Raw genomic sequence first — 27,107 nt, forward strand, 5'->3', positions numbered from 1 at the left:
GGTAGTGAAGGTCAGCATATGTTAATTGGTAATGAATGATATTATTTTGGTAGCTAAGCTTTGGTGACTGTTCATTTCTGCGTTTAAGTGCTTCTGAAAAAAGACCTCGCTTTGTATTCATGTGAAGTTAGTTTTTTGGTTTGTACTTGCATGCTTAGTGGCTTTTTGTGACTTTGTTTCTATCTTGCTGTGGCAGCTTAATATTTTATTCAAACACAGTCACTCTATTTGTGACTTCTAACTGTCAGTATTGAAGCATGTAAAAGGTAGGAAATACCTTATGATAATTCATCTTGTACTTTATTTTATAGTCTTTATACAAACATATTCTGATAATATAACTTGAACCATAAACTAATTTTGATAGGTTTTTATTAGTCAAGGATTATAAATTCAAGCTGTATTGAATTTCCTTCTAGTTAATAAGAATATATGTTGGGGGAAGAATGAAGGATTTCTTATTTCTATTACATAGTTTTTATTCACGTATTTCTGATTTTTATAAATTAGTGTACTTTCAGTAGTATAGTTGAATCTCTATATCAATGTTAAAATAAAGGAAATAAATGAATATTTTCAACCATAAAACATAATCCTGTTAAAAAATAAATTGCCCCTACAATTTAGGCAATTTATTACTAATTACAAAAAAGCAAATATTTAAAACTAATTAAATTTCATGTTAGGTAAAAACAATATTTCCATCTTTGTACTTGGAGAATGTAAAAATTGCCAGTTGTGGAGGCAAAAGTTGAAAAACAGGAGACATTTTATACAGATACTTGCATATACCCTTATATTCACAAGAAATACTGTGGGAATCCGATTATCCTTCCAAGGAAACTAGTTATCTGTTTTACATTTTGCTTTTTAATAACTTCCATTTCTGTTTAAAAACTATGTATTTATAGATTTATTTTATGTAAATTAAACTTCTGATTTTAGAAAACAGCAATTTTAATGGTTTTTAAAAAAAGTTTTAAATCAGTATTTATGGTGAATTGAAAACTCAACATGTAAGCACTCACTTAATCCTAAATACCAAATTAAATAACATTAAATAAGATAGATTTAAATAAATCTAAATAGTCAATACTTTGGTAGGATTTTTACTAGTTTTGCTTTTTAAAAATATACTTTTTAAAAGTAGATACTGTTGCTAATAACATGCATACACTTTTGTGTAATATTCTGTTTCTGCCTGATTTATACTTACTATGCAGGAAATCATAGAAACTATTGTTTAAAAATCTCATTTTTTTGACCTCGTCATGCCAGGCATATTGGCCTATGCCTGTAATCCCAGCACGTTGGGAGGCCAGGGTGGGAGGATTGCTTGAGGCCAGAAGTTGGAGACCAGCCTGGGATTATTGTTGTTGTTTTTTAACTGGTGAATTTGGAAAGATCTTTATAGTTATAAATTGTACTTTGTCAGATATATGGCTTGCAGATATGGCTTGCAGATATTTACTCCCAATCTGTAGCTGGTCTTATTCTTATTTTTATTTTTATGTAATAGAATTTTTTTAGAGCAGTTTTAAGTTAACAGCAAAATATGGAGAAAGGTACAGAGATTTCCCACATACTTCCACCCCCTACATATCCTCTGTTATCAATATTTCTCACCAGAGTGGTATATTTGTTTACAATTGATGAACCTACACTGATATGTCATTATCCCCCAAAGACTATAGTTTACATTAGGGTTCACTCTTGGCGTTGTACATATTATGGGTTTGGAAAAATATACAGTGACATGTATGCACCATTATAGCATCATAGAGGGTAGTTTCACTGTCCTAAAAATCCTCTGTACTCCAACTATTCATTCCTCTCTTCCCTCTAAACCCTGGCAACCACTGATCTTTTTACTGTTGTATGAGTCCATTTTCATACTGCTGATAAAGACATACCTGAGACTGGGAATTTTACAAAAGAAAGAGGTTTATTGGACTTAACAGTTCCACATGACTGGGGAGGCCTCACAATCATGGTGGAAGGCAAGGAGGAGCAAGTCACATCTTACGTGGATGGCAGCAGGCAAAGAGAGAGCTTCTGTAGAGAAACTCCCATTTTTAAAACCATCAGATCTCGTGAGACCCATTCACGATCACGAGAATAGCAAGGGAAAGACCCACCCCCATGATTCAGTCATCTCCCACAGGGTCCCTCCCACAACATGTGGGAATTATGGGAGCTACAAGATGAGATTTGGGTGGGGACACAGAGCCAAATCATATCAACTGTCTTCATAGTATTGCTTTTTTCAGAATGTCATATAGGTATAATCGTGTCATATATAGCCTTTTCTGATAGACTTCTTTCATTTAGTAAGGTGCATTTAAATTTCTCCATGTCTTTTCATGGCTTGATAGTTCAGTTCTTTTTAGTGCTGAATAATATTCCATTGTTTGTATTTACCACAGTTCATCTATTCACCTACTGAAAGACATCTTGGTTGCTTCCAAATTTTGGCAATTATGAAAAAATCTGCTGTAAACATTGATGTTCAATGTTCAGGTTTTTGTGTGGATATAAAATTTCAACTCTTTCCATACCAAGGACTTACGGGGCATTTAATTTAATCATAGTTAATATGATTGCATTTTGTATGGTAAGAGTATGTTTAGTTTTGTAAGAAACTGGCAAACTGTCTTCCAAAGTGGCCATACCATTTTGCATTCTTACCAGCAATAAATGAGAGTTCCTGTTGCTCCACATCCTCACCAGCATTTAGTGTTAACAGTGTCCTGGATTTTGGCTGTTCTGATAAATGTGAGGTGGTGTCTCAATGTTGTTTTAATGTGCATTTCCTAGAAATCATGTGATGTGGAGCATCTTTTCATATGCTTATTTTCTGTCCGTGTATATTATTTGGTGAGTTGTCTGTTAAGGTCTGTGGCCCATTTTTAAATTGGGTTGTTTTCTTATTATTCTTTGTACATTTTGGATAATGGTCCTTTTTCAGAAATATCTGTTATAAATATATTTTCCCAGTTTGTGGTTTATCTTTTCATTCTCTTGACAGTGTGTTTCAAAGAGCAGAAAATATAATTTTAATGAAGTTCAGCTTATTCTTTCTTTCATGGATTGTGCCTTTGGTGTTAAATCTCAAAAGTCATATTCAAACTCAAGGGAATCTAAATTTTCTCCTATGTTGTCCTCTAGGAGTTTTACTTTTGCATTTTACATTTTGGCCTATGATTAATTTTGAGTTAATTTTTGTGAAGTGTGTAAGATCTGTGTCTAGTCTCTTTTTTTTTTTTGCAAGTGGATGTTCAATTGTTCTAGCACCATATGGTGAAAAGACTATCTTTTCTTGGTTGTATTGCTTTCTTTGTCAAAGATTAGTTGACTGTATTTTTGTTGATCTATTTATGTACTCTCTATTCTGTTCTGTTGGTCTATTTGTCTGTTCTTTTGCTCATGCCACACTTGTCTTGATTACTGTAACTTTATTGTAAGTCTTGAAACTGGGCAGTATCAGTCTTCCAACTTTATTCTTTTCCTTTAATGCTGTGTTGGCTATTCTGGGTCTTTTGCCAGCATCTATTTACTGATCTCCACAAAATAACTTGAGAAGATTTTGATTGGGATTAAATTGAATCTATAAATGAAATTGGGAAGAATTGACATTTTGACAATATTGACTCTTCTTGTCCATGAACATGGAATATCTCTTCATTTATTTAGTTCTTTGATTTCTTTAATCAAAAGTGTGTAAGTTTTTCTCATATTCATCTTGAACATATTTTGTTAGATTTATATGTAAGTATGTCATTTTGGAGGCTACCAATATAAATATTATTGTGTTTTTACTTTCAAATTGTACTTGTTCATTGCTGGTATGTAGGAAAGCAATGTGTATTAGCCTTGAAGCCTGCCATTGCTATAATTGCTTATTAGTTCAAGGAGTTCGTTGGGTCAATTCTTTCAGATTTTCTACACAGTCAATCTTGTCATCTGTGAACAAACACAGTTTTATTTTATTTTTTCCGATCAGTACACTTTAAAAATCTCCTTCTTATCTCTCTGCATTAGCTAGGACTTCCAGTAAGATGTTGAGAAGGAGAGGTGACGGGACAACCTTGCCTTGTTCCGGATTTTAGTAGGATCAAAATAATAAAATGCTAATTACCGCCTCCATCCTTTGTACCATTGCTGTTATTTATTACACTTATAGATAAACATACATAAGCATATATCTGTATACACACACATAAGCATACATAATCGAATATATTGTTGCGCTATTTTGAACAAATGCTTATGTGTTAGATCGACTGAGAGTGAGAAAAACACATAAGCATACATAATCAAATATATTGTTGCTGCTATTTTGAACAGATGCTTATGTGTTAGATCAATTGAGAGTAAGAAAAACAAATATTCTTTAAATCTTACCTTCACTTATTCATCTCCAGTGCTTTTCTTTATATAGATCTCAGTTTCTGACCTCTATCATTTTTCTTCCCCCTGAAGAACTTTTCTTTTGGACATTTCTTGCAAGTTGGATCTACTGGCAACAAATGCCCTCAGTTTTTATGTTTGAGAAACTATTTCTCTTTCACTTTTGAAGGATAATTTTTCAAGGTACATAATTCTAGGTTAATGGGTTTTTTTTTTTAATTTTTTACTTTTTATCTTAAGATTTTAAATAATTCACTTCACTCCCTTCTTGCTTATATGGTTTTGGAGGTAATGTCAATGTAATTATTCTCTTTGCTCTTTGATAGGTAATGTCTTTTTTCCACTGTCTTCTTTCAGGATTTTTTCTTTATCTTTTATTTTCTGTAGTTTGAATTGTGATATGCCTAGGTGTAGTTTTTTGTTGTTGTTGGTTGTTTGTTTTTTAATCATTATCCTGCTTGGAGTTTTCTGAGCTTTTCGGATTGGTGGTTTAGTGCTGACATTGATTTGGTGAAATTGTCATTTATTATTGTTTCAAATATTTTTTCTGTTCCTTTCTCTCATTCTTCTTTTGGTATTCCCATTACATGTATGTTACACCTTTTTTAGTTGTCCCACAGTTTTTGTATATTCTGCTCTGTATTTTTTCAGTCTATTTTCTGTTTGCTTTGTAGTTTTTTTTGTAGGTATCTATTGGGATATCCCTTAGATATTCTTTCCTCAGCTGTGTCCAGTCTACTAGACTGAGCCTATCAACTTAATTGAACCCAACATAGGCATTCTTCATTTCTGTTACAGTGTTTTTGATCTCTGGTGTTTCTTTTTGGTTCTGTCTTAGAATTTCCATTTCTCTGCTTACATTGCCCATCTGTTCTTATATGCAGTCTATTTTATCCATTAGAACCCTTAGCATATTAATCATAGTTGTTTTTAGTAACTGAGCTGATGATTCTCACACCCTTTGCTATGTCTGAGTCTGGTTCTTATACTAGCTCTCTTTCTTCAGACTGTGTTTTTTTGTTTGTTTGTTTGTTTGAGATGGAGTCTCACTCTGTCACCCAGGCTGGAGTGCAGTGGTATGATCTTGGCACACTGCAACCTCTGCTTCCTGGGTTCAAGCGATTATCCTGCCTCAGCCTCCCAAGTAGCTAGGATTACAGGCGCCTGCTTACCACACCTGGCTAATTTTTGTGTTTTTAGTAGAGATGGCATTTCACCATGTTGGCCAGGCTGGTCTTGAACTCCTAATCTCAGGTGATCCACCTGCCTCGGCCTCCCAAAGTGCTGGGATTACAGGCGTGAACCACCGTGCCCAGCCAAGCCTGTGTTTTTTGCCTTTTAGTGTGACATATAAATTTTTCTTGATAGCTGAAGCTGATGTCTTGGGTAAAAGGAGCTGCTGTATAGGCCTTTAGTAATGTGGCAGTAAGGTGTTGGGGGATAGGAAGCATTCTACAGTTCAATGATTAGATCTCAGTCTTTTAATGAGTCTCTGTGTCTCTGGGTGTGACCTTCACAGATGTTTGTTAGCACTATCCCCGTCTCCCAAGATAAGACAGCATGGCTAGTATGGGCTGCAATTGGTATTTCCTATTTCCCTTCCTATAAGTTAGTTAGACTCTGATAAAACCCCAGCAGGCTCTGACTAAATAGTTTCTCCTGAAGGAAAGACCTTATTAAGAACAGAATGTTCTAGCTTATTTAAAAATGATTTTGTTTTCCCTCCCTCTGTCAGAAGTAATAGGGTTTTTTTTTTTTTTTCCCCACCCTGTCATACATACTGTGAGAACCATATTGATTTACTGGAGGTGAAACTAATAAAAGTATGAAGGCTGTTGTATGACTGAGTCCTCCTGGCTTTTTAAGTTTCCCACTTGTTGGCACTGAGCCTTCAGCAGTTTGTCAATTACAGTTCAATTTTTCCTACCCTGCACACTGGTTCCTGCAGAGTTTTCTGCTTCAATGTGATGGGATTCTTTGCAGTCACCTGTTCCTCCAATTTGTGGGGCAGTGGTTGGCCGTGTGACTTCATTTATCTTACTGATCTGAGAAGAGTTGTAGATTTTTCAGTTTGTTTAGCTTTTCTTGTTGGTAGGATGGCCTAGTGACTTTCAAGTATTTTTTTTTTTTTTAAGAGATGAAATTTTGCTATGTTGCCCAAGCTGGACTCAAACTCCTGGCCTTAAGTGATCCTCCCCCTTCAACCTCCTGCATAGACCACGTTTCTTACATGCCCAGTAGAAGCCAGAAGTTGCAACTTGTTTTCATCTTGTTCACATGAGCAAAATATTTTACTTTTGATGAGGTCCATTTTATTCATTTTTTCTTTTTTGGATTGTGGTTTTGGTATCAAATCTAAGGACTCTGCCTAGCTTTAGATCTGAAAGATTTCCTCCTGTATTTTTTTTCTCTAAATGTTAGCAGCTTTATGTTTACATGTAAGTCCATAATCCTTTTGAGTTAAATTTTTGTTTTCTTTTTATTTTTTTGGTAGAGATGGGGTTGCGCTTTGTTGCCCAGGCTGATCTTGAACTCCTGGGCTCAAGCAATATGCCTGCTTTGGCCTCCCAGAGTGCTGGGATTACAGGTGTGAGCCACTGTACAAGGACTGAGTTAAATTTTGTAACAGTTGTCAGTCAAGGTTCTTTTTTCTTTTCTGCCAGTAGATGCCTAATTGCCCCTGTACTGTTTGTTGAAAAGGCTATTCTTCTTCTATTGAATTACTGTTAGCCCTTTGTCAGAAATCAGTTAAACATATTTGTGTTGGTTATTCCTGGATTCTCTGTTCTGTTTCATTGATCTGTTTTCTGTCTTCTACTAATAGCACACTGTCTTGATTTCTGTAGCTCTACAGCAGGCTGGACCATATTTCTTTGAATTATTTTTCAGTCTGGCTCTCTTTCTCTTCTCCTTGCACTCTGATGATACAAATTTTGGATCTTTTGTTGTTGTCCCACAGGTCCGTGAGGCTTTCTTAATTTTTCCTATTTTTTTCTGTGTTGTTTGGATTGGGTGAATTCTGTTGTTCTGTCCATAAGCTCATTGATTGTATCCTGTGTCATCTTCACTCTACTGTTGAGCCTATCTAGCTTGTCTTTTGTTATTGCATTTCTTAGTTACATAATTTTCATCTGGTTATTTTTATAACTTGTATTTCCTTGCTTTGATCTTCTATTTTTACATTTGTTTTAAGAGAATTTACAATTGATTGTTGAAGCATTTTTACGATGGTTGTTTTAAAATTCTTGTCAGATAATTTCAACATCTGATTCATCTAGGTGTTTGCATTGGTTGATTGTCTTTTCTCATTCAAGTTATGATTTTTCTTGGTTCTTGGTGTGACAGGTGATTTCCATTTGAAACTTAAATATTTTGTCTAATATGTTAGGAGATTCTGAGGGCTAGTTCAACCTTTTATTTTCACAAGCAATCATCCTGTTTAGGTTTATCATGCAGGTCTTAGCCTATATTTTTGTGGGTTGTGCTTCCAATGATAGTTTAATTTTGAGTCTGCACTGTTGTTTTGGTTGGCTTCTTGTATCTAGTGGCACTAGGGCTCCCACTGGTCTCTGCTGATGCTGCCTGAGGGAGTAGGGATTCATTCTTAGGCTGAGTTAGTGTATATCTATTGCTGGGGAAGGGATGGGCTGGGATTTCCTTACCATGCTCCCTGCTACCCTGATGTCTCTGGACAGGGGAGGAGAGTCTTGGACATGTGGAGAACAAGAGGCTTCCTGAGATTGGATATCTAGCAAAACTGGGTTTGGCTTGCCAGTTCTGACTGCCTGTTCTGATGTTTGTGGGTAGAGAAGGAGATCCTCAGACCTGTGAAGGCTGAGGTTCTTGACCGGTTCCTGACTAGGCCCTCTGGTTTCATGCCTGCCTTTGTTTCTCTTGATGGAAAAGGGGAATCTCGATTTGCCATCATCATGACTGAGCAGATGACCCTTTGTGGCACCCTCAGGGCCCCAACGGCTGGGTAAACCAGACCACTGCTACTCCACAGTTCCTGGACAAGATCCTGTCCACCTCTCAAGACAAGAGCATCATTACGTAGAAACTGAGCTGGGAAGATTCCAACTATGGCATCCCACAACATGCTCTGTGGGGTCACTCCCACTTTTTTAGTGACTTGGTCACCTCCTCAGATGGTCACATTGCCCTCTCAAGCTCCTTGGATGGAACCCCGTGCCTCTAGGATTTCACAATGGGCATCACCGTGAGACAATTTGTGGGCCATACCAAGGACGTGCTGAATGTGGCCTCCCCTGACAACCAGCAGATTGTCTGTGGATCATGAGATAAAACCTCAAGTTATAGAAAACCCTGGGTGCCAAGACCAGCTTGGTCGTGGAGACCCTAACCCAGCGGCGCTAGAGGAATTAAAGACACACACAGAAATATAACATGTGGAGTGGGAAATCAGGGGTCTCACAGGCTTCAGAGCTGAGAGCCCCAGAGATTTACCCACATATTTATTGACAGCAAGCCAGTGATAAGCATTGTTTCTGTAGATTATAGATTTACTAAAAGTATTCCTTACGGGAAACAAAGGGATGGGCTGAAACAAAGGGATGGGCTCTGGCTAATTATCTGCAGCAGGAACATGTCCCTCAGGCACAGATCGCTCCTGCTATAGTTTGTGGTTTAGGAATGCCTTAAGCGGTTTTCTCACCCTGGGTGGGCCAGGTGTTTCTTGCCCTCATTCCGGTAAACTGACAGCCTTACAGCATGGGCATCATGGCCATCATGAACATATCACAGTGCTGCAGAGATTTTGTTTATGGCCAGTTTTGGGGCCAGTTTATGGCCAGATTTGGGGGCCTGTTCCCAACACCTGGGTGTATGCAGTTACACTGTCTAGTATGAGAGTCAACAGAGTGGGTGTCTTGTGTTCGCTTCTTGCCTAACAGCAGCAACCCTATCACTGTCTCCTGTAGCTGGGACAAGCTGGTCAAGGTATGGAATCTGGCTAACTGCAAGCTGAAGACCAACCACATTGGCCACGCAGGTTATCTGAACACTGTGACTATGTCTCCAAATGGATCCCTCTGTGCATCTGGAGGCAAGGATGGCCAGGCCATGCTATGGGATCTCAACGAAGGCAAACACCTTTATATGCCAGATGGTGGGGGCATTATCAACACCCTGTGCTTCAGCCCCAACTGCTACTGGCTCTGTGCTGCCATGGGCCCCAGCATCAAGATCTGGGACTTAGGGGTAAATATCATCGTAGATGAACTGAAGCAAGAAGTTATTAGTACTGGCAGCAAGGCAGAACCACCCCAGTGTACCTCCCTGGCCTGGTCTGTTGGTGGTCATTTGTTTGCTGGCTACACAGACAACCTGGTGTGAGTGTGGCAGGTGACATGGGCACCTGCTAGAAGTTTATGGCAGAGCTTTAGAAATTAAAAAACGAACAAACTGGAAAAAAAAAGTGGGGAGTCTCAGGCCTTATGGTGAAGGAGAGTGTTTCCCCTGACTATTTGTTTTTGTTGAGGTTCCTAGTTAATCTCTCTTGCTGGTGGTGTCTGGCTTCCTTGATATTTGTCAGAGGGACACCTATTCTATTCTGGGAGGAATTAGCCTACATGGGCTGCCTTCTGCTCCTAGGCTGTGGCTGGGAAAAACCAGGTCTGTGTGGCCTTCTTCACTTGGGTGAGGTAGGCGTAAGACATCCTGCCTCTGTGCTGTTCTTCTTGTTGTAGGGTTACAAAGGAGTTTGCCTTCTTCTTTCCACCTTCCAGAGTTCTTCGTTTGTCTCTTGCAGTATTTGTTTATATTTGTGCTTAGTGGGGATTAACTGGGAAAAATGGTCTGTGCCATCTTGTCTGGACCACAAGCTGGGTTTTCCTTCTAATTTCAGTTTCTGTGGCATGTGAGTGTGCAGGTAAACAAGTGGAGAGATACTCAGCAACACCCTGAGTTTGGCTTTGTTGGAGGCCCTGAGATTTACTCACTTTTAAAAGAGTTCATTAAACATCCTCTATGCCTGGACTTAAATTTCATTCACCAGTTCATCATAGAGCTCTGGAAAATTGTAAGCCAGTGCTGTCCTCCCTATGTTTTCTAAAGCCCTATGCTGGTACAGAGGGACTTTCTCTTTAGATATTTTCTTGACTTTCCCTAGTTTGGTCTATTCACTCTCTGCCTGCTTCTTTTCATATTGGAGTATCCAGTGTGAATTCTCAGGATTTTGTTAACTTTTCTTTGCCAGAATATCTTCTGGCCTGGTTGGGGTAGTATTGGACTCACTGAAACCATGCTGTGAAACTTACGGAATAAGGTTGTACTCCTTTATTTGTTGGTGATATGTTTAAATTTTTGTTTTGTGTTTTTTCTTTTTTTGAGACGGAGTCTTGCTCCGTCACACAGGCTGGAGTGCAGTGATGCGAGGGGGGCTCACTGCAAGCTCCGCCTCCTGGGTTCAAGTCATTCTCCTGTCTCAGCCTACCAAGCAGCTGGGCCTACAGGAGCCTGCTAGCACGCCCAGCTAATTTTTTGTATGTTTAGTGGAGACAGGGTTTCACTGCGTTAGCCAGGATGGTCTCGATCTCCTGACCTCGTGATCCACCCACCTCAGCCTCCCAAAGTGCTGGGATTACAGGCGTGAGCCACCATGCCCGGCCAAATTTTTGTTTTTTCTTAAACACTATTTTTTTTTTTCACTATTGTCAGTAGGAGCTTTTGAAGTACTGCTTGATGATGAGATTTTTGCAGTTTTTACATCTTCCTCTAACTTTTGACATTGCTAATGATGGTGGTGGCAGCCTATCTGGAGCAGCTGCTGTGGAGATGCCAATTGTGGCTGGGGAGGTGTGGCCAGGGCTGCACCCATCGGGGCTGTGCATTCTGCAGAGCCAGCAGGGGCTGGGAACAGGCGGGAGCTTTGTGCTCCTGGGTGCAGCTGCAGCTGCCCAGCTGCAGCTTGGGGCCCAGGAAGCCCCCTGCCCCTGTAGGCTTGAAAGTGCCTGCTCTCACTCCCTGGCCTCTCCCTGCTCCTGGCGCCTGCTCCAGGGTGGAGCAAAGTTGTGGCCAAGCCCAGGCACTGTTGCAACCCGGCCAGGTATGTGCGTGCTCAGAGTGGTGCTGACATGCCAGCCCCTTGCCACCATGGTCCCCTCTGGACTTTGGGTATCGACAAGCGTGGGAGGGGGGGCCGCAGGGGCTGAGGGCAGCTTGGCACCGGCCTGCAGGCGCCTCTTGGGACAGTCAGTTTGGGTGCCGTGGATGGCATGTTAAAGGCAGACAGGTTCCTAGGCAGAAAGGGGTGGGTCCCTGGTGAAACTTTACCTCAGGCCAGGGATGGCCTGAAGCCTGGGGGCTGGGCTGCCAGTTCTAGGTGAAGTCCATGGCCCAGAGTGAGAACTTCATTGATGACTGTTTGGCAAATTTGATGGTGCTTTTTCTAGGCCCACCATGGCTGCCCATGGATGAATCAGTATGCAGTTCCCTGATTCTGAGCACATAAAAATCCCAGGCTCAGCCAGACACACATTAATCCAGATGACCTACTTGCAGAAAGGAGCTACCTACCCACTATGGGTCTCCTCCGCTGAGAGCTGGATGCTTGTTGGGACAACCTGCCTGTGGAAAGGAGCTGCCCACTACAGGTCTCCTCCCTTCTGAGTTGGGCACACATTGGGACAACCTGCCTGCAGAAAGGACCTACCCACTTCGAGTCTCCTGAGAGCTATTCTGTCGCTCAATGAAGCTCCTCTCTGCCTTGCTCATCCTCTAGTTGTCTGCATACCTCATTCTTTCTGGATGTGGGACAAGTGCTTGGGACCTACTGAATGGTGGGACTAAAAAGAGCTGTAACACGAGCACAGTAGAAACATGCCCTCCAGTCACTACGTTGCGTGCAATGAGAAAGAGAGAAGATCTGTGGCCCTTCTGGGATTCCAGAGCTTGGGGCTACCTGAGCCAGGACTGTGACATGCTGTAACACCCTCTTTGGGACTCTGTGGTTCCTGGTATCTCTGAGCTTTCTGGTGCCATCGTTTTCCCCCTGTCCAGGTGCTACTGAAGCTACGTGTTGTATGTCTGGTCCAACTGCAGCCTTGCACAGAGCCAGCGCCTGTGCTGGTGCCTGCCTGGAGCTGCCTGTCCTGCAGCAGCTGGTGTGCCTGGCTGTGCACAGTGGACAGATCCCGTGCTTGCTCACTCACACACCCCTTGCTGCTCCACTCCTGGCTCACCCTTGGCATGTGTGGGATCCAGGCCAGTAGTGCGAGCTGAGTGCAGCCTGCCAGGCTGAGTGGATGGAATGAGTTCAGCGGGCATAAGCGAAACCCAAGCAGAGGCACCACTGGCTACAGAGGTTTCTGGCTGGCAAAGCAACACCCTAATGATCCTGTGACACTAATATCTTTTTTTTCCCCCCTCCTGATGCCTGTGACTCTGCCAGACCCCTGTTATCTTTTTGCTTACTTAATTTCTATCCTTTGGTTGGTTTCTCCTCCTTTCAGTCTTGGACTGCCAGGTTCTCATGGGTTTTATCCTTGACTCTCTGCTTTTCTGTCAACATTCAGTCTGTTGGTTTCATCTGTCACCTTTAAGTAATTGACTCTCGAATTTGGATTTTTAACCTTAATATTTTACCTAAAGGTAAAATTTCCAGCTGAAACGATTATAGTTTACTCAAAGTAGTTCCATATTCTTGTTCTTTCATTTCTATTGATACTGTCATGATTATTTATTTCTAAAGCCTTAAAAATTTTATTGAATTGTCTCTCTTTTGTTCACTAAATCCATTCGCTAGGTCAAGAATCTTTCATTTTAATTCGCATTGACATTGTCAATTCTAGATCTTCATTTCTCAAGCTATGTTGGTATAATGGCTTCTTATGTCTTATTAGCTGCCAAATCAAAATCTATCTTTGTGTCTCATTGTCCTTCTGTTTATTGAATGATAACATACACACAGAAAAGTATACAAATCATAAGTGTTCAGCTTGATGAATTTTCACAAACTGACCATACTTGTGCAGCTAGTACCAACAAATTAATCTTTTTAAACTATTGTATTCATGATCTTGGTTTTCAAAAATTGTAACCTTGTGTTAACAAAAATTAATTTAAGGAGTTTGGGCTTTATTGGTTTCTTGAGCAGAGGACTAGCAGAAGATAAATTGGCATGCCATCTCCCACTACTTGTCACATAGAGTTTAATTTTGGAGACGTTTGCTATTTTAACTGTATCTCATACTCACTTTTTTTTTTTTTTGCCTTATACATCTCTATTTCCTGAAATACATTTCCCATTTGACTTTCTATATTCTAAATCATGATCATTATTTCAGTCCTAATTCATATCCTGCCATTTCTAAGAAATTTTCTGGGTTATTCCAGCTTTAATTAACTTGCAGTAATATTTGCAATAACAACAACAAAAACCCAGGAGATATCTGAAATATCTACCAACAGGAATTTTCTTTTTCTTCTTCTTCTTCTTTTTTTTTAAAAGACAGTGTCTCATTCTGTTGCCCTGGCTGGAGTGCAGTCTTGGCTCACTGCAACCTCCGCTTCCCAGGTTCAAGTGATTCTTGTGTCTCAGACTCCCAAGTAGCTAGGACTACAGGTGCACGCCACCATACCCAGCCAATTTTTGTATTTTTAGTAGAGATGGGGTTTTGCCATGTTGGACAGGCTGGTCTCGAACTCCTGACCTCAAGTGATCCACCTGCCTCAGCCTCCCAAAATGCTGGGATTACAGGTGTGAGCCACCACACCTGGCCCACCAGCAGGAATTTTTGATGAGAGAAAGGTAAACATTGTTATTACAATGCATTTAGAAACAGAAGTGATATTTTTCCAAGTTACAGAATAAAATGAGCCACAATATCAGATACAGTTTTTTTTTAAAAAATGTAAAATATTCGTTGGGTGCAATGGCTTGTGCCTGTAGTTTCAGCTACTTGGAAGGCCGAGGTGGGAGCATTGCTTGAGGCCAAGAGTTTGAGGCGGCAATGTGCTATTATTGTGCCTGTGAATAGCCACTGCACTCCAGCCTGGACAACATAGGGAGATCCCATCTTAAAAAACTGTATGTATACATATATGCATACACACCACACACACACACACACACACACACACACACACACACACACACACACTCTCTCTTACATACATATACATATGTGATTTTTTTTCTCTATTTGGAAAACTCTAATTTTTACCATGTCTTCAAATAAGATTATTGAAGTTAGAGAGCTAAAGCCCTTGCTTTTCTGTGTAGCTTAGAGGATATCAGCTGAATTAACAAGAAATTCACCTCTGGTATGGATGAACTAGAATGAAAGATAAAAGGTGTTTTTCTTCATTTCTTCTAACTGGCTCTGAAAGATTTTACTGCCTGAAATTCTAGGAAACTGGGGGACCAAATAAATTCTACCATCATTTTCAGGATTTATAATAAACAGGGTATTTTGGGGAAGCTTATGCTGACTGATCTTTAGATGATTATAAGTTATGCTGTAGTAATTTTTTTAAACAGCTTTTTTGAACTATTATTTACAACTAAAGAATTCAGCCATTGAAATTGTACAATTTGTTTTTAGTACATTCACAGTTATGCAGGCACTACTACAATCAATGTTAGAACATTTTCATTACCACAAAAAGAAATCCAGTACCCACTAACAGTCATTCCTAATTTCACCCCACATTTGCCAGCCCTGATCAACTAGTAATCTAGTTTATAGATTTGCCCATTTTGAGCATTTCTTATTAATGAAATCATACCCTGTGATCTTTTGTGTCTGGTTTCTTTGACCTAGTAAAACATTTTCAAGGTTCATCCATGTTGTAGCCTGTATCAATACTTCCTTTTCATTGCCAAATTATATTCCATTGTATGGATGTTGTCCCATTTTATTTATCTATTCACCTGTTGATGGATATTTGGGTTGGTTCTACTTTGCAGCTATTGTGAATAATGTTGCTTCAAACATTCATATGCAAGTTTTTGTATAGACATATGTTTTCATTTCGGTCGGGTATATACCTGGGAGGTGAATTTCTGGATCATGTGCTAACTCTATGTTTTACCTTTCCAGGAACTGCCAAACTCTTTTCCGCAGTGGTTGCACCATTTAATGTTTCAGCTAGCAAGGGATGAAGATTCCATTCTCTTCAGTGCTAAACTATATGTCTGTCTTTTTTGATTAGAGACATTCTAGTGGTGTGAAATAGTTATCTCATTATAGTTCTGATTTGAATTTTCCTGATATATTGAACATCTTTCCATGAGCCTATTGGACATTTGTACATTTTTCTTAGAGAACTGTCCATTCAAATCCTTTGTCCATTTTTTTGTTTGTTTTTCTTATTATTGAGTTGTAAAAATTCTTTATGTCCTCCATCCAGAAGTTCCTTATCATATATATATACACACACACATATATGTATATACATATATATGATATATATATACATATATATATGATTTGTAAATATTTTCTCCCATTCTGTAGGTTGTCTTTTCACTTTCTTGATGGTGTCCTTTGAAGCATGGAAGTTTTAAATTTTGATGAAATCCAACTAATGTGTTTTTATTTTGTCATTTGTGCTTTTGTTGTTGTATCTAAGAAACCATTGCCTAAGCCAAGGTTACAAAGATTACTTGTATGTTTTATTCTGAGAATTTTATAGTTTTAGCTCTGATACTTAGGTATGTCATCCATTTACAGTTAATGTTTTGTGTGCGGTCCAAGGAAGGCATCCTGCTTCATTGTTTTGCATGTGGAAATCCAGTTGTCCCAGAACCAGTTGTTGAAAAGACTTTTCTTTTCCAATGGAATGGACTTGGCACCCTTGTAGAAAATCACTTTACCATAAATGTAAAGATTTGCATTTGGCCCCTCTAGTCTATTCCATTGATTTCTATGTTTATCCAGATGCCATTACCATAGTGTGTTGATCACTATAGCTTTTTAGTAGGTTTTGAAATCAGAAAGTGTGAATCTTCCCAACTTCGTGTCTCTTTTCAAGTTATTTCATGTTATTTTGGCTCCCTTACTTTTCTATATAGATTTTAGGATAGCTTGTCAAGTTCTATAAAAAAGCTAGCCGAGATATTAATATGGATTATGTTAAATTTGTAGATCAAATTGGAGAATCTTTCTTAACAATATTAAATCTTTTGATCTGTGAACATGAATATTTCAATTTACTTAGTTCTTTTAAAATTACTTTCTTTTTTGAGACGGAGTTTTGCTCTTGTTGCCCAGGCTGGAGTGCAGTGGGCGTGATTTTGACTCACTGCAACCTCCACTTCCTGGTTAAGTGATTCACCTGCCTCAGCCTCCGAGTAGCTGGGATTACAGGCATGCGCCACCACGCACGGCTAATTTTGTATTTTTAGTAGAGACGGAGTTTCTCCAGGTTGATCAGGCTGGTCCCAAACTCCTGATCTCAGGTGATCCACCTGCCTCAGCCTCCCAAAGTGCTGGGATTACAGGTGTGAGCCACTGCACCTGGCCCTAAAATTACTTTCAACAGTGTCTTAAGCTTACAAGTTTTGCTTTTTTTTTTTTGTAAAATTTATTCCTAAGTATTTTATTCTTTTTTGGTGCTTTTGTAATAGAATTGTTTTCTAATTTCATTTTTGGATTGTTCATTGATGGTGTCTAGAAATATAATTTATTTTTGTATATTGTATAAATATAATTTATTTTGTATATTGACCTTGTACCCTGTACTATTACTTATTTTTTGTTTATATTTTAAATTTTGTGGATACATAGTAGGTATATATATTTATAGGGTACATGAAATATTTTGATACAGACATGCAGTGTGTAATAATCACATCAGGGTAAATGGGGTATCCATCACCTCAAGCATTTATCCTTTGTGTCACAAACAATTCAATTATACAGCTTTAGTTATTTGATAATGTACAATTAAATTATTATTGACTATAGTCACCCTATTGTGCTATCAGGTACTAGGTCTTATTCTGTATATATTTTTTGTTCCCATTAACCATCCCAACTTTCCCCCTGCTTCCCACTACCCTTTATAACCTGTTGTAACCATCCTTCTACTCTTTGTCTCCATGAGTTCAAGATTGTCTTTCTGTGTCTGGCTTATTTCACTTAACCTAATGACTGTGTCTGGCTTATTTCACTTAACATAACGACCACCAGTTCTATCCATGTTGTTGCAGATAACAAGATCTCACTCTTTTTAATGGCTGAATAGTACTCCATTGCGTATATGTACCACATCTCTTTATTCATTCATCTGTTGATGGACACTTAGGTTGCTTCCAAATATTGGCTATTGTAAACAGTGCTGCAAAAAACATAGGAGTGCAGATATCTCTTTGGTATACTGATATCTATTTTTTTTTTTTTGGTGGGGGGGTTATATACCCAGCAGCGGGATTGCTGGATTATATGGTAGCTCAGTTTTTAGTTTTTTGAGGAAGCTCCAAACTGTTCTCCATAGTGGTTGTACACATTCCCACCAGCAGCAGTGTTTCAGGATTCTCTCTTTTCTACATCCTTACTGTTTGTTTTCTGGTTGTTTTATGGTCTTTTTCCTTTCCTGTCTTCCTGTCTTTCTTTTAGGGAAGGTAATTTTCTTTGGTAGTATGACTTAATTTTACTTTTTTTGTATTCATTGTATGTTTTTTGATTTGAGGTTACCATGAAGCTTGCAAATACTGTTTTATAACCCAGTATTTTAAACTAATGACAAGTTAACATGATTGTATAAACAAACAAGCAAAAAGAAAACTAATGAAAACTCTACACTTTAACTTTGACCCCTCTCCGCTTTTTAACTTATTGTTTCTATTCATAACTCATTGTACTATGTCTTGAAAAGTTGTAGTTATTATTTTTGATTGGTTCATCTTGTCTTTTTTCTGAAGACCAGAGTAGTTTACACACCACAATTACACATTATTATTATAATGTGATAATATTCTTTGTTTTTTTGGTGTACTTACTTCTACCAGTGAGTTTTGTACCTTCAGATGATTTGTTACTGCTCATTAATGTCCTTTTCTTTCTGATTGATTAATCCCCCTTAGCATTTCCTTTTTTTTTTCTTTTTTTTTTTGAGACAGAGTTTCACTCTTGTTGCCCAGGCTGGAGTGCAGTGATGCAATCTTGGCTCACTGCAATCTCCACCTCCCAGGTTCAAGTGATTCTCCTGCCGTGGCCTCCCTAGTAGCTGGGATTACATGTGCCCGCCTCCACGCCCAGCTAATTTTTTGTACTTTTAGTAGAGACAGGGTTTCACCATGTTGGCCAGGCTGGTCTCAAACTCCTGACCTCAGGTGATCCACCCACCTTGGCCTCCCAGAGTGCTGGGATTACAGATGTGAGTCACTGTGCTTGCCCCCCCCACCCGCCCCCCCGCACCTTAGCATTTCTTATAGGACTAGTGTGGTGCTGATGAAATCCTTCAGCTTTTGTTTGTTTGGGAACATCTTTATTTCTCATTTATGCTTAAAGGATATTTTCACCAGATATGCTATTCTAGGGTAAATGTTTTTTTTTCCTTCAGCACTTCAAATATTTCATGCCACTCTCTCCTGCCATGTAAGATTTCCACTGAAAAGGCTGCTGCCACACATGTGGGATCTCCATTGGATGTTATTTGTTTCTTTTCTCTTGCTGCTTTTAGGATCTTTTCTTTATTCTTGACCTTTGGGAGTTTGATTATTAAATGCCTTGAGGTAGTCTTTACGTTAAATCTGCTTGTTGTTCAATAACCTTCTTGTACATGAATATTTACATCTTTCTCCAGGTTTGGAAAGATCTCTGTTATTATCACTTTGAATAAACTTTCTACCCCTATCTCTTTCTGTACCTCCTTTTTAATTCTAATTACTCTTAGATTCCCTTTTTTGGCTGGACATGGTGGCTCATGCCTGTACTTTGGAAGGCCAGTACTTTGGAAGGCCAAGATGGGAAGATTGCTTGCACGTAGGAGTTTGACAGCAGCCTGGGCAACAAAGTGTGACCCCTTCTTTACAAAAAAATTTTAAAATTAGCTGGGCATGGTGACACATACTTGTAGTCCCAGCTACTCAGGAGGCTGAGACAGGAGGATCTCTTAAGCCCAGGAGGTTGAGGCTGCAGTAAACTGTGATTGTGCCACTGTACTCTAGCCAGAGGGAGACCCTGTCTGGAAAAAAAGAAAAACTTTCCCCTTTTGAGGCTATTTTCTAGTTCTTGTAGGCATGGTTTATTCTCTTTTTTTCTTTTCTTTTCTTTTCTTTTTTTTTTTATATGTTCCCTCTGACTATTTTTTGTGCCACTGTACTCCAGCCTGGGTGACAGAGGGAGACCTTGTCTGAAAAAAAAGAAAAAATTTCCCCTTTTGAGGCTATTTTCTAGTTCTCATAGGCATGGTTTATTCTCTTTTATTCTTTTTTTTAATTGTTGTTGTTCCCTCTGACTACTTTTAAATAGTCTGTCTTCAAGCTCACTAATTCTTTCTTCTGCTTCATCGATTCTGATATTAAGAGACACTGATGCATTCTTTAGTGCGTCAGTTGCATTTTTCAACTCTAGAATTTGGGCTTCATTCTTTTTATTTATTTCAATCTCCTTGTTAAATTTATCTAGATAGAATTCTAAATTTGGTCTCTCTGTTATCTTGAATTTCTTTGAGTTACTTTAAAACAGCTATTTTGAATTCTCTGTGTTAAAGATCCCATATCTTTCAGGCCAGGATTGGTTCCTGGTGCCTTAATTTAGTTTGTGTATGGAGATCCTGTTTTCCTGGATGGTCTTGAATCTTGTGGCTGTTCGACAGAGTCTGTACATTTATTAGGTATTTATTGTAGTCTTCACTTCTGTGCTTTGTTTGTACCTGTCATCCTTGGGAAGGCTTTCCAGGTAATACAAGGTACTTGGGTGCTGTGATGTAAGCTGTATCTGTATTAGGGGCCACTTCAAGCCCAGTAACACTATGATTTAAGCGGACTTGTAGGGGCACTGCCTTTGTGGTCTTGGATAAGATCTGGAAGGATTCTCTACATTACCAGCAGAAACTCTTGTTCCCTTTCGTTACTTTCTCCCAAACAAATGGAGTCTCTCTCTCTTTTGAGTCACCTGGAGCAGGGGATGGGGTGACACAGTCACCCATGTTGCTACCAGTACTGGAATTGCACTGGGTCAGACCTAAAGCCAGCGCAGCACTGGGTCATGCCCAAGGCCCACTGTAATCGCTACCTGACTCCTGCCTATGTTTGCTCAAGGCACCTGAGCTTTATAATCAGCATGTGGTGAAGCCAGCGAAGCTTGTGTCCTTTCCTCAAGGGTGGTGAGTTTCTGTAGGCTCCAAGTGGGTCCAGAAATCTTGTCTGTTAGCCAAGGAGTAGAGTCAAAACCTTAGAAATCTACCTGGTGCCCTATTCTACAGCTAAACTGGCACTCAAGCCATGAGACAAAGTCTTTCCCGCTCTTCCCTCTCCTTTCCACGAGTAGAAGAGCCTCTCTCCCTGGCCACCACCACCATAGGCCCACAGAAAGTACTGCCAGGCTACTGCTGATGTTGACGTGAGGCCCAAGTTTCCTTCAGTCAGATTGTGGTGAATGCTGCCAGTCCTGGGACTTACCCTGCAGGGCAGTGGGCTCCTCTCTGGCCAGAGCAGGTCTAGAAGTGCCACCTAAGAGGCAAGGCCTGGAATTGGGGGCCGTAAGAATGTGCTTGGTGCTCTACCCCACTGTGTTCGAGATGGTACCTAAGGTGTAAGACAAAGTCCCCTTAATTTTCTCTTTGTTTTTCTCAAGCAGAAGGAGTCTCTCATCATAGCCACCACAACTGGGAATGTGCTAGGTTTCACCTGAGGTTAGCATGTCTGAATCTGACCCAGGGCCCACAGCGTACTACCCGGGTATCACTGCTGGTTATTCAGGGACCAGAGGCTCTTAAGTCAGCAGGTGATGAAGCCTGCCGGGACTGGGTCCTCCCTTTCAAGGCAGCGGGGTTTTTTTTTGGCCCAGGTTGTGTTTAGAAATGTCATTCAGGAGGTAGGGCCTATAATAGGGGTCTAATGACTGCCCAGTGCTCTATCCTACTGTGGCTGAGCTGGTATCCAAGAGGTAGGACAACATTCTCTTTACTGTTTGTCTCCTCTCCTCAAGCAGAAGGATGGAGTCACTTTTGTTGCTGCAAGCTGTGCTGGCCGGGGTGCAGAAGGGGTGTTGCAAGCACTCCTGTAGCCTCCCTCTCTCATGTCTCTCTAGGTTGCTGAAACTCAAGTTCTGACTGCTGGAATGGGCAATTCCCCTCTGGCTATGGCTGGTCTAAATGCTCCCTTCCTGGGTGGGCATTGGCTGAGTTCATCCTGGTTTTGCTTTCTGCTGTGACATGGCAGCAGTGAGTTTATTGCAAAGTCCCACAATCACAGTGCTCTCTTTCTCCTCCAAGCATACTCTGTGCACCATGTGGCCACTGCTGGGTGATGGGAGAGGACTGGTCTTGATGATTCGAGACTTGGCTGAGTTCATCCTGGTTTTGCTTTCTGCTGTGACGTGGCAGCAGTGAGTTTATTGCAAAGTCCCACAATCACAGTGCTCTCTTTCTCCTCCAAGCATACTCTGTGCACCATGTGGCCACTGCTGGGTGATGGGAGAGGACTGGTCTTGATGATTCGAGACTGTGTTTTCTACCCTTTTCAGTACCTCTTTCAGCGATAGGAAGTTAAAACTGGGTACTGTGATTGCTCACCTGATTTTTGTGTGTGTAAATAGTTGTTAAATTTGGTTTTCCTCCTGGCAGGGGGCAGGGAGGCATAATTGGTGGGGGCTTCTAGTCATTTATTTTAATGGTTTTTGTTGCATTACATAGGATTTTCTTCATACAAGATGATGTAATTTGCAAATTAAGATAGTTTTACTTCTTCCTTTCCGATCTGAATGCCCCTTTTATTTTGTTTGTTTCATTGTAATGGCTAAGACCTCTGGAGTAATGTTGAAGCCAACAATAGAGTGGACCTCTTCATCTTGTTTCTGATCTTTGGAAGAAAGTATTCAGTTGTGTTTTTTTTTTTTAACCCCAAAGAAGAATCTATCATAACTTTTTTTTTTTGAAGACTAATTTCCTTTTTATTTAAGAGTTTTTCTCTTTTGTTTACATACACAGATATGTGCTGATTAGAAGGCTCACTTGTGCAGTGTGGAGGATAACCAGTGCCTTACAAAATGGGGTTTGGGAGTGACCTGAAGAATTCACATGAAGCAGTGTTAAAATTGCAAGACTGGGAATTACGGTTACTGGAAACAGTAAAGAAATTTATGGCCCTGAGAATAAAAAGTGATAAAGAATATGCATCTACTTTACAGAACCTTTGTAATCAAGTTGATAAGGAAAGTACTGTCCAAATGAATTATGTCAGCAACGTATCCAAGGTAAGAAGAATAATTTCACTCTTTGTTATTTATAACATTATAATTGTCCTTAAAATGCAATAGCTCATACTATTGAATGAGCATACTTAAGTCAGCATTCTAAAGCAGTGATTCCACAGTTTTACAGAGTATGAAAATCTCATGGAGAAGTTTTTAAAAAATATAAATTTTGGAGTGGCCGGGCATGATGGCTCACACCTGTAATCCTAGCACTTTGGAAGGCTGAGGCAGCAACATCACTTTAGCCTAGGAGTTTGAGACCAGCCTGGGGAAAGTGGTGAAACCCTGTCTCTACAAAAAATATGAAAATTAGCTGGGTGTGGTAGCATGTGACTGTAGTCCTAGCTACTTGGGAGGTTGAGGTGGGAGGATTGCTTGAGCCTGTTAGATCAAGGCTGCAGTGAGCCGTGGGTGACAGAGTGAGACCCTGTCTCAAAAAACAAAACAAAAAATTCCCTAATTTTTTGTGCCTCTCTGATATTCTGTATTCTATAGCTGTACCTCTCTGATACTCTGACTTAGTGGGTCAGGTTTGAGAACCACTGTTACAAATTTTGGTTTGTTTTATTAACTCTTCTGGCTTTGGGTCATTTGAACCCTGCTATTTTTCCCTTTTGCACTAACTTTAGTTATAAACCACTCCCTGAATTCTTCTGTGAATCATTAGTGTTGTGAATCATATGGAATATTTTAGCATGTAGCTGTTATTTGCTATCATTTCAGTACAAAAATATTAGTATATTGTTGAGTTAGTCACTCTTAAAACATCCATTAGATGAATAATGTATTTTTTAAATCCAAGATTATTCTGTCATATAAAAATAAGGGCCAGAATTATACTGTTAATTGTTCTTTGAAAACATTGAAGAAGAAATATTAAACTCTAATAGTTCTTGGATTCTTGCTCTGTTACTTCCAGTGTCTTATTTAAATATCATATTTCACTATATTTATTCAAAGTTAAAAATAAATCTTTTTAACTTTAGAATGTTAAAAAAATTAATCTTCTTTCACTTTTGGGTCTTAGGATTTGAGTAAATTTTAGAGGAAACTCTGTTACCTGTGGAGACTGTGTATATAGTGTGTTTGATCAAGTAAGGAGTTGTGATTCTGTTAAGAACCCAGTAATGTTAGTATCTTTAACTTCCTTTCTGGGCCAGTATCTAGTCTGAAGGTAGAGCTGCCAGAGATGGCCACAAAAAATACAGGACGCCATTTGAATTTGCATGCAGTATTTAGGACAAACATACATTAAAAATTATTTGTTATTTATCTGAAATTCAAATTTAACTGGATATCCTTTATTTTATTTGGCAATTTCATCTGTGGGTATAAAGCCTTCTATTATGTTAATGGGAATAGATAGGGAAAGTATTTTTGATATTTTAAAAGTCATATTTTATTTAATCTTCTTGTTTTTGGTAAGCTACCTGGTGTTTCTGAGTCCAAAGGCTTTCTGCTTCATTTATCCCTCTTGTTTTCTTTTCTTTTTTTTTTTTTTGAGATGCAGTCTCACTTTCTCGCCCAGGCTGGAGTACAGTGGTGCAATCTTGGCTCACTAAAACCTCTGCCTCCCGGGTTCAGGTGATTCTTGTGTCTCAGCCTCATGAGTAGCTGGGATTACAGGTGTGTACCACTACACTGGCTAATTTTTGTATTTTTAGTGCAGATGGGGTTTCATCATGTTGGCTAGGCTGGTCTTGAACTCCTGACCTCAAATGATCTACCTGCCTCGGTCTCCTGAGCTTTAACGGAGTCATCTGACCTCATAAATCTTGACCTCCCTTTTGCAGGACCCTTAGTTTTTAACTTTTCCTCATATGCTAATTAGTTACCACTTATCTGCTTTTCATTTTCTTACATTCTGTTGACATGTCTTATTTGCCATTGTCATATAGTTTCTATTTTCTGTGTTATTGCTAATTTATACATTAAATTAACAGTTGAACAATGGTTGAGAACTCACAGAAAATCAAGGAGTATGTCAGCCTTTCCTCTTTTTTTTTTCTCTTTTAGGATCTTGCTCTGGCATCCAGGCTGGAGTGCAGTGGTACAGTCATGGCTCATTGCAGCCTTGACCACCCAGGCTCAAGCAATCCTTCCACCTCAGCTTTCTAGGGAGCTGGGACTATAGGCATGTGCCACCATAACTGGCTAATTTTATTTTTTATTTTATAGAAACGGGGTCTCAGTATATTGCCCAGGCTGACCTTGACCTTCTGGGCTCAAGCAATCTTCCCACCTTGGCCTCCCAAAGATCTGGGATTATAGGCATGAGCCACTGTGACCAGCCATTCTTTCCTCTTAACACAGAAAAACTATGATTTATTCTACCTATAAGTAAAGTCTACCTTTTTTAAAGAGGATTGTGCTTTTCGTATTATATCTTAAAAAATCTTTGCCTGGGCCGGGTGCGGTGGCTCACGCCTGTAATCCCAGCACTTTGGGAGGCCGAGATGGGCGGATCACAAGGTCAGGAGATCGAGACCATCCTGGCTAACACGGTGAAACCTTGTCTCTACCAAAAATACAAAAAAATTAGCCGGGCGTGGTGGCGAGTGCCTGTAGTCCCAGCTACTTGGGAGGCGGAGACAGGAGAATGGCGTGAACCCGGGAGGCGGAGCTTGCAGTGAGCCAAGGTCACGCCACTGCACTCCAGCCTGGGCGACAGAGCAAGACTCTGTCTCAAAAAAAAAAAAAAAAAAAAAAAATCTTTGCCTGATGCAAAGTTAAAGAGTTTTGCCTGTGTTATCATCTGGAAATTTTTATAGTTTTAAGTTTTGTTTGTAGGTCTATGATTTATTTTTATTTAATTTTTGTACATGTGGCAAGCTGTGGATTGAAGTTCATATTTTTTTCTTTTTTTGCTTCTGGATATCCATTTGTTCTAACTTCATTTGTTGAAAACACTAAGCTTTCTCCATTGTATTGCTTTTGCATCTTTGTTTAAAATCAGTTAACCATAGTGCGAGTCTATTTTTGTACTCTTTATTCTGTTCCATTCATATTTTTGTCTATCATGACACCAGTAACACATTTAATTATTTGTTCCTTGATAATAATATCAAAGTCAGGTAGTGTACAGTAGTCATCCCTTATTCATGGGAGATATGTTCTAATATCCCCAGTAGATGCCTGAAGCTGTGGATAGTACTGAACGTCCATTGTTGTCAATCAGAATATGTTTCTTTTCATGCCTTCCACCCACACATTTAATTCCTTTTCCATCTTAACTAAGCACTTATCACGTACTATGCATATAACTTTTGCAGTTTGAAGTGCAACATCAACAATTCAAAGGTGCAAATTTCCTTTTTCTTCTTTTTCACAGTTGCATGGATAGAAGATTCATTCTTACTGTAGCTCTTAGCAAACTCAGCATAGGTTTTTTTTCTTTCCTTAAGTTGAGAACTTTCATCCCTTCACCCAAAGGAGACACTTTCTGGCTTCTTTTTGGCATATCCAAATTACCGGCATCACTATCCTTGCAGTTTGGGGCTATTATTAAGTTAAATAAGGGTTCCTTAAACACAAGCACCGCTATAGCAAGGATAGCTGAGATGGCTACTAAGTGAGTAATATTCAAGTAGCATATACAGCATGGATACACTAGACAAATGGATGATTCATATCCTGGGCAGGACAGAGTGGGGAGGCCAGGTATTTCATCATACTACTCAGAGCGGTGTCACCTTAAAACTTACGAATTGTTTATTTCTGGAATTTTCCATTTTTGGATTACGTGCAATCAAAACTGCAGGAAGCAAAACAACAGATTAAGGGGTACTACTGAACTTATTTTTTTTTTCAAAATTATTTTGTCTTTTCTAAATGTTGTGCATCTCCTTACGAATTTTAGGAGCACCTTACCAATTATTTTTTTTAAAAGGCTACTGGGATTTTGCTTGGAATTATATTGAATGTATAGATAAATTTGGGGAAAATCTATATCTTAACAGTATTGGGTCTTTCAATAAATAAAAATGATATACATTTTAAATTGTTAAAAAATAATTCAACTTTTATTTTAGATTCGGGGGGTACACATGCAGGTTTGTTACCTGGATATATTGTGTGATGCTGAGGTTTATGGTATGAATGACCCGATTACCAAAGTCGTAAGCATAATACCCAATAGTTTTTCAGCCTTTCCCCCTGTCCTTCCCTCTCCCCTCTAATATTCTGTAGTGCCCATTGTTTCCATCTTTATATCCTTGTGTACCCAATGTTTAGCTGCCACTTATAAGTGAGAACATGGAGTATTTGTTTTTTTTTGTTCCTGTGTTAATTTGCTTAGGATAATGGCCTCCA

The 27,107-nt window shown here is 39.4% G+C and overlaps 2 protein-coding genes across 14 annotated transcripts in view; both read left to right on the forward strand.

Annotated features, from left to right (window-relative positions):
- Window positions 1-27,107, forward strand: part of FER (FER tyrosine kinase) — a 451,402-nt gene that overhangs the window by 32,475 nt on the left and 391,820 nt on the right. For all 13 annotated transcript variants that reach the window (XR_010112214.1, XR_008625417.2, XR_008625418.2 and 10 more), the window contains one exon: window positions 22,531-22,796. Coding sequence is in view for 9 of the 13 variants with exons in the window: in XM_063604586.1 (XP_063460656.1) it covers window positions 22,590-22,796 (207 nt within the window). In the remaining 4 variants the exon portion in view is untranslated. The remainder of the gene's footprint in view (window positions 1-22,530; window positions 22,797-27,107) is intronic.
- LOC134730449 (small ribosomal subunit protein RACK1-like) lies at window positions 9,124-12,151 on the forward strand. Its single transcript, XM_063604587.1, is given in 2 exon segments — window positions 9,124-9,278; window positions 9,281-12,151. Coding segments are annotated over 2 exon segments (570 nt in total). The 5' UTR covers window positions 9,124-9,193; the 3' UTR covers window positions 9,766-12,151.

This window comes from Pan paniscus, chromosome 4 (genome assembly GCF_029289425.2).
Source record: "Pan paniscus chromosome 4, NHGRI_mPanPan1-v2.0_pri, whole genome shotgun sequence".
NCBI lineage: Eukaryota > Metazoa > Chordata > Mammalia > Primates > Hominidae > Pan > Pan paniscus.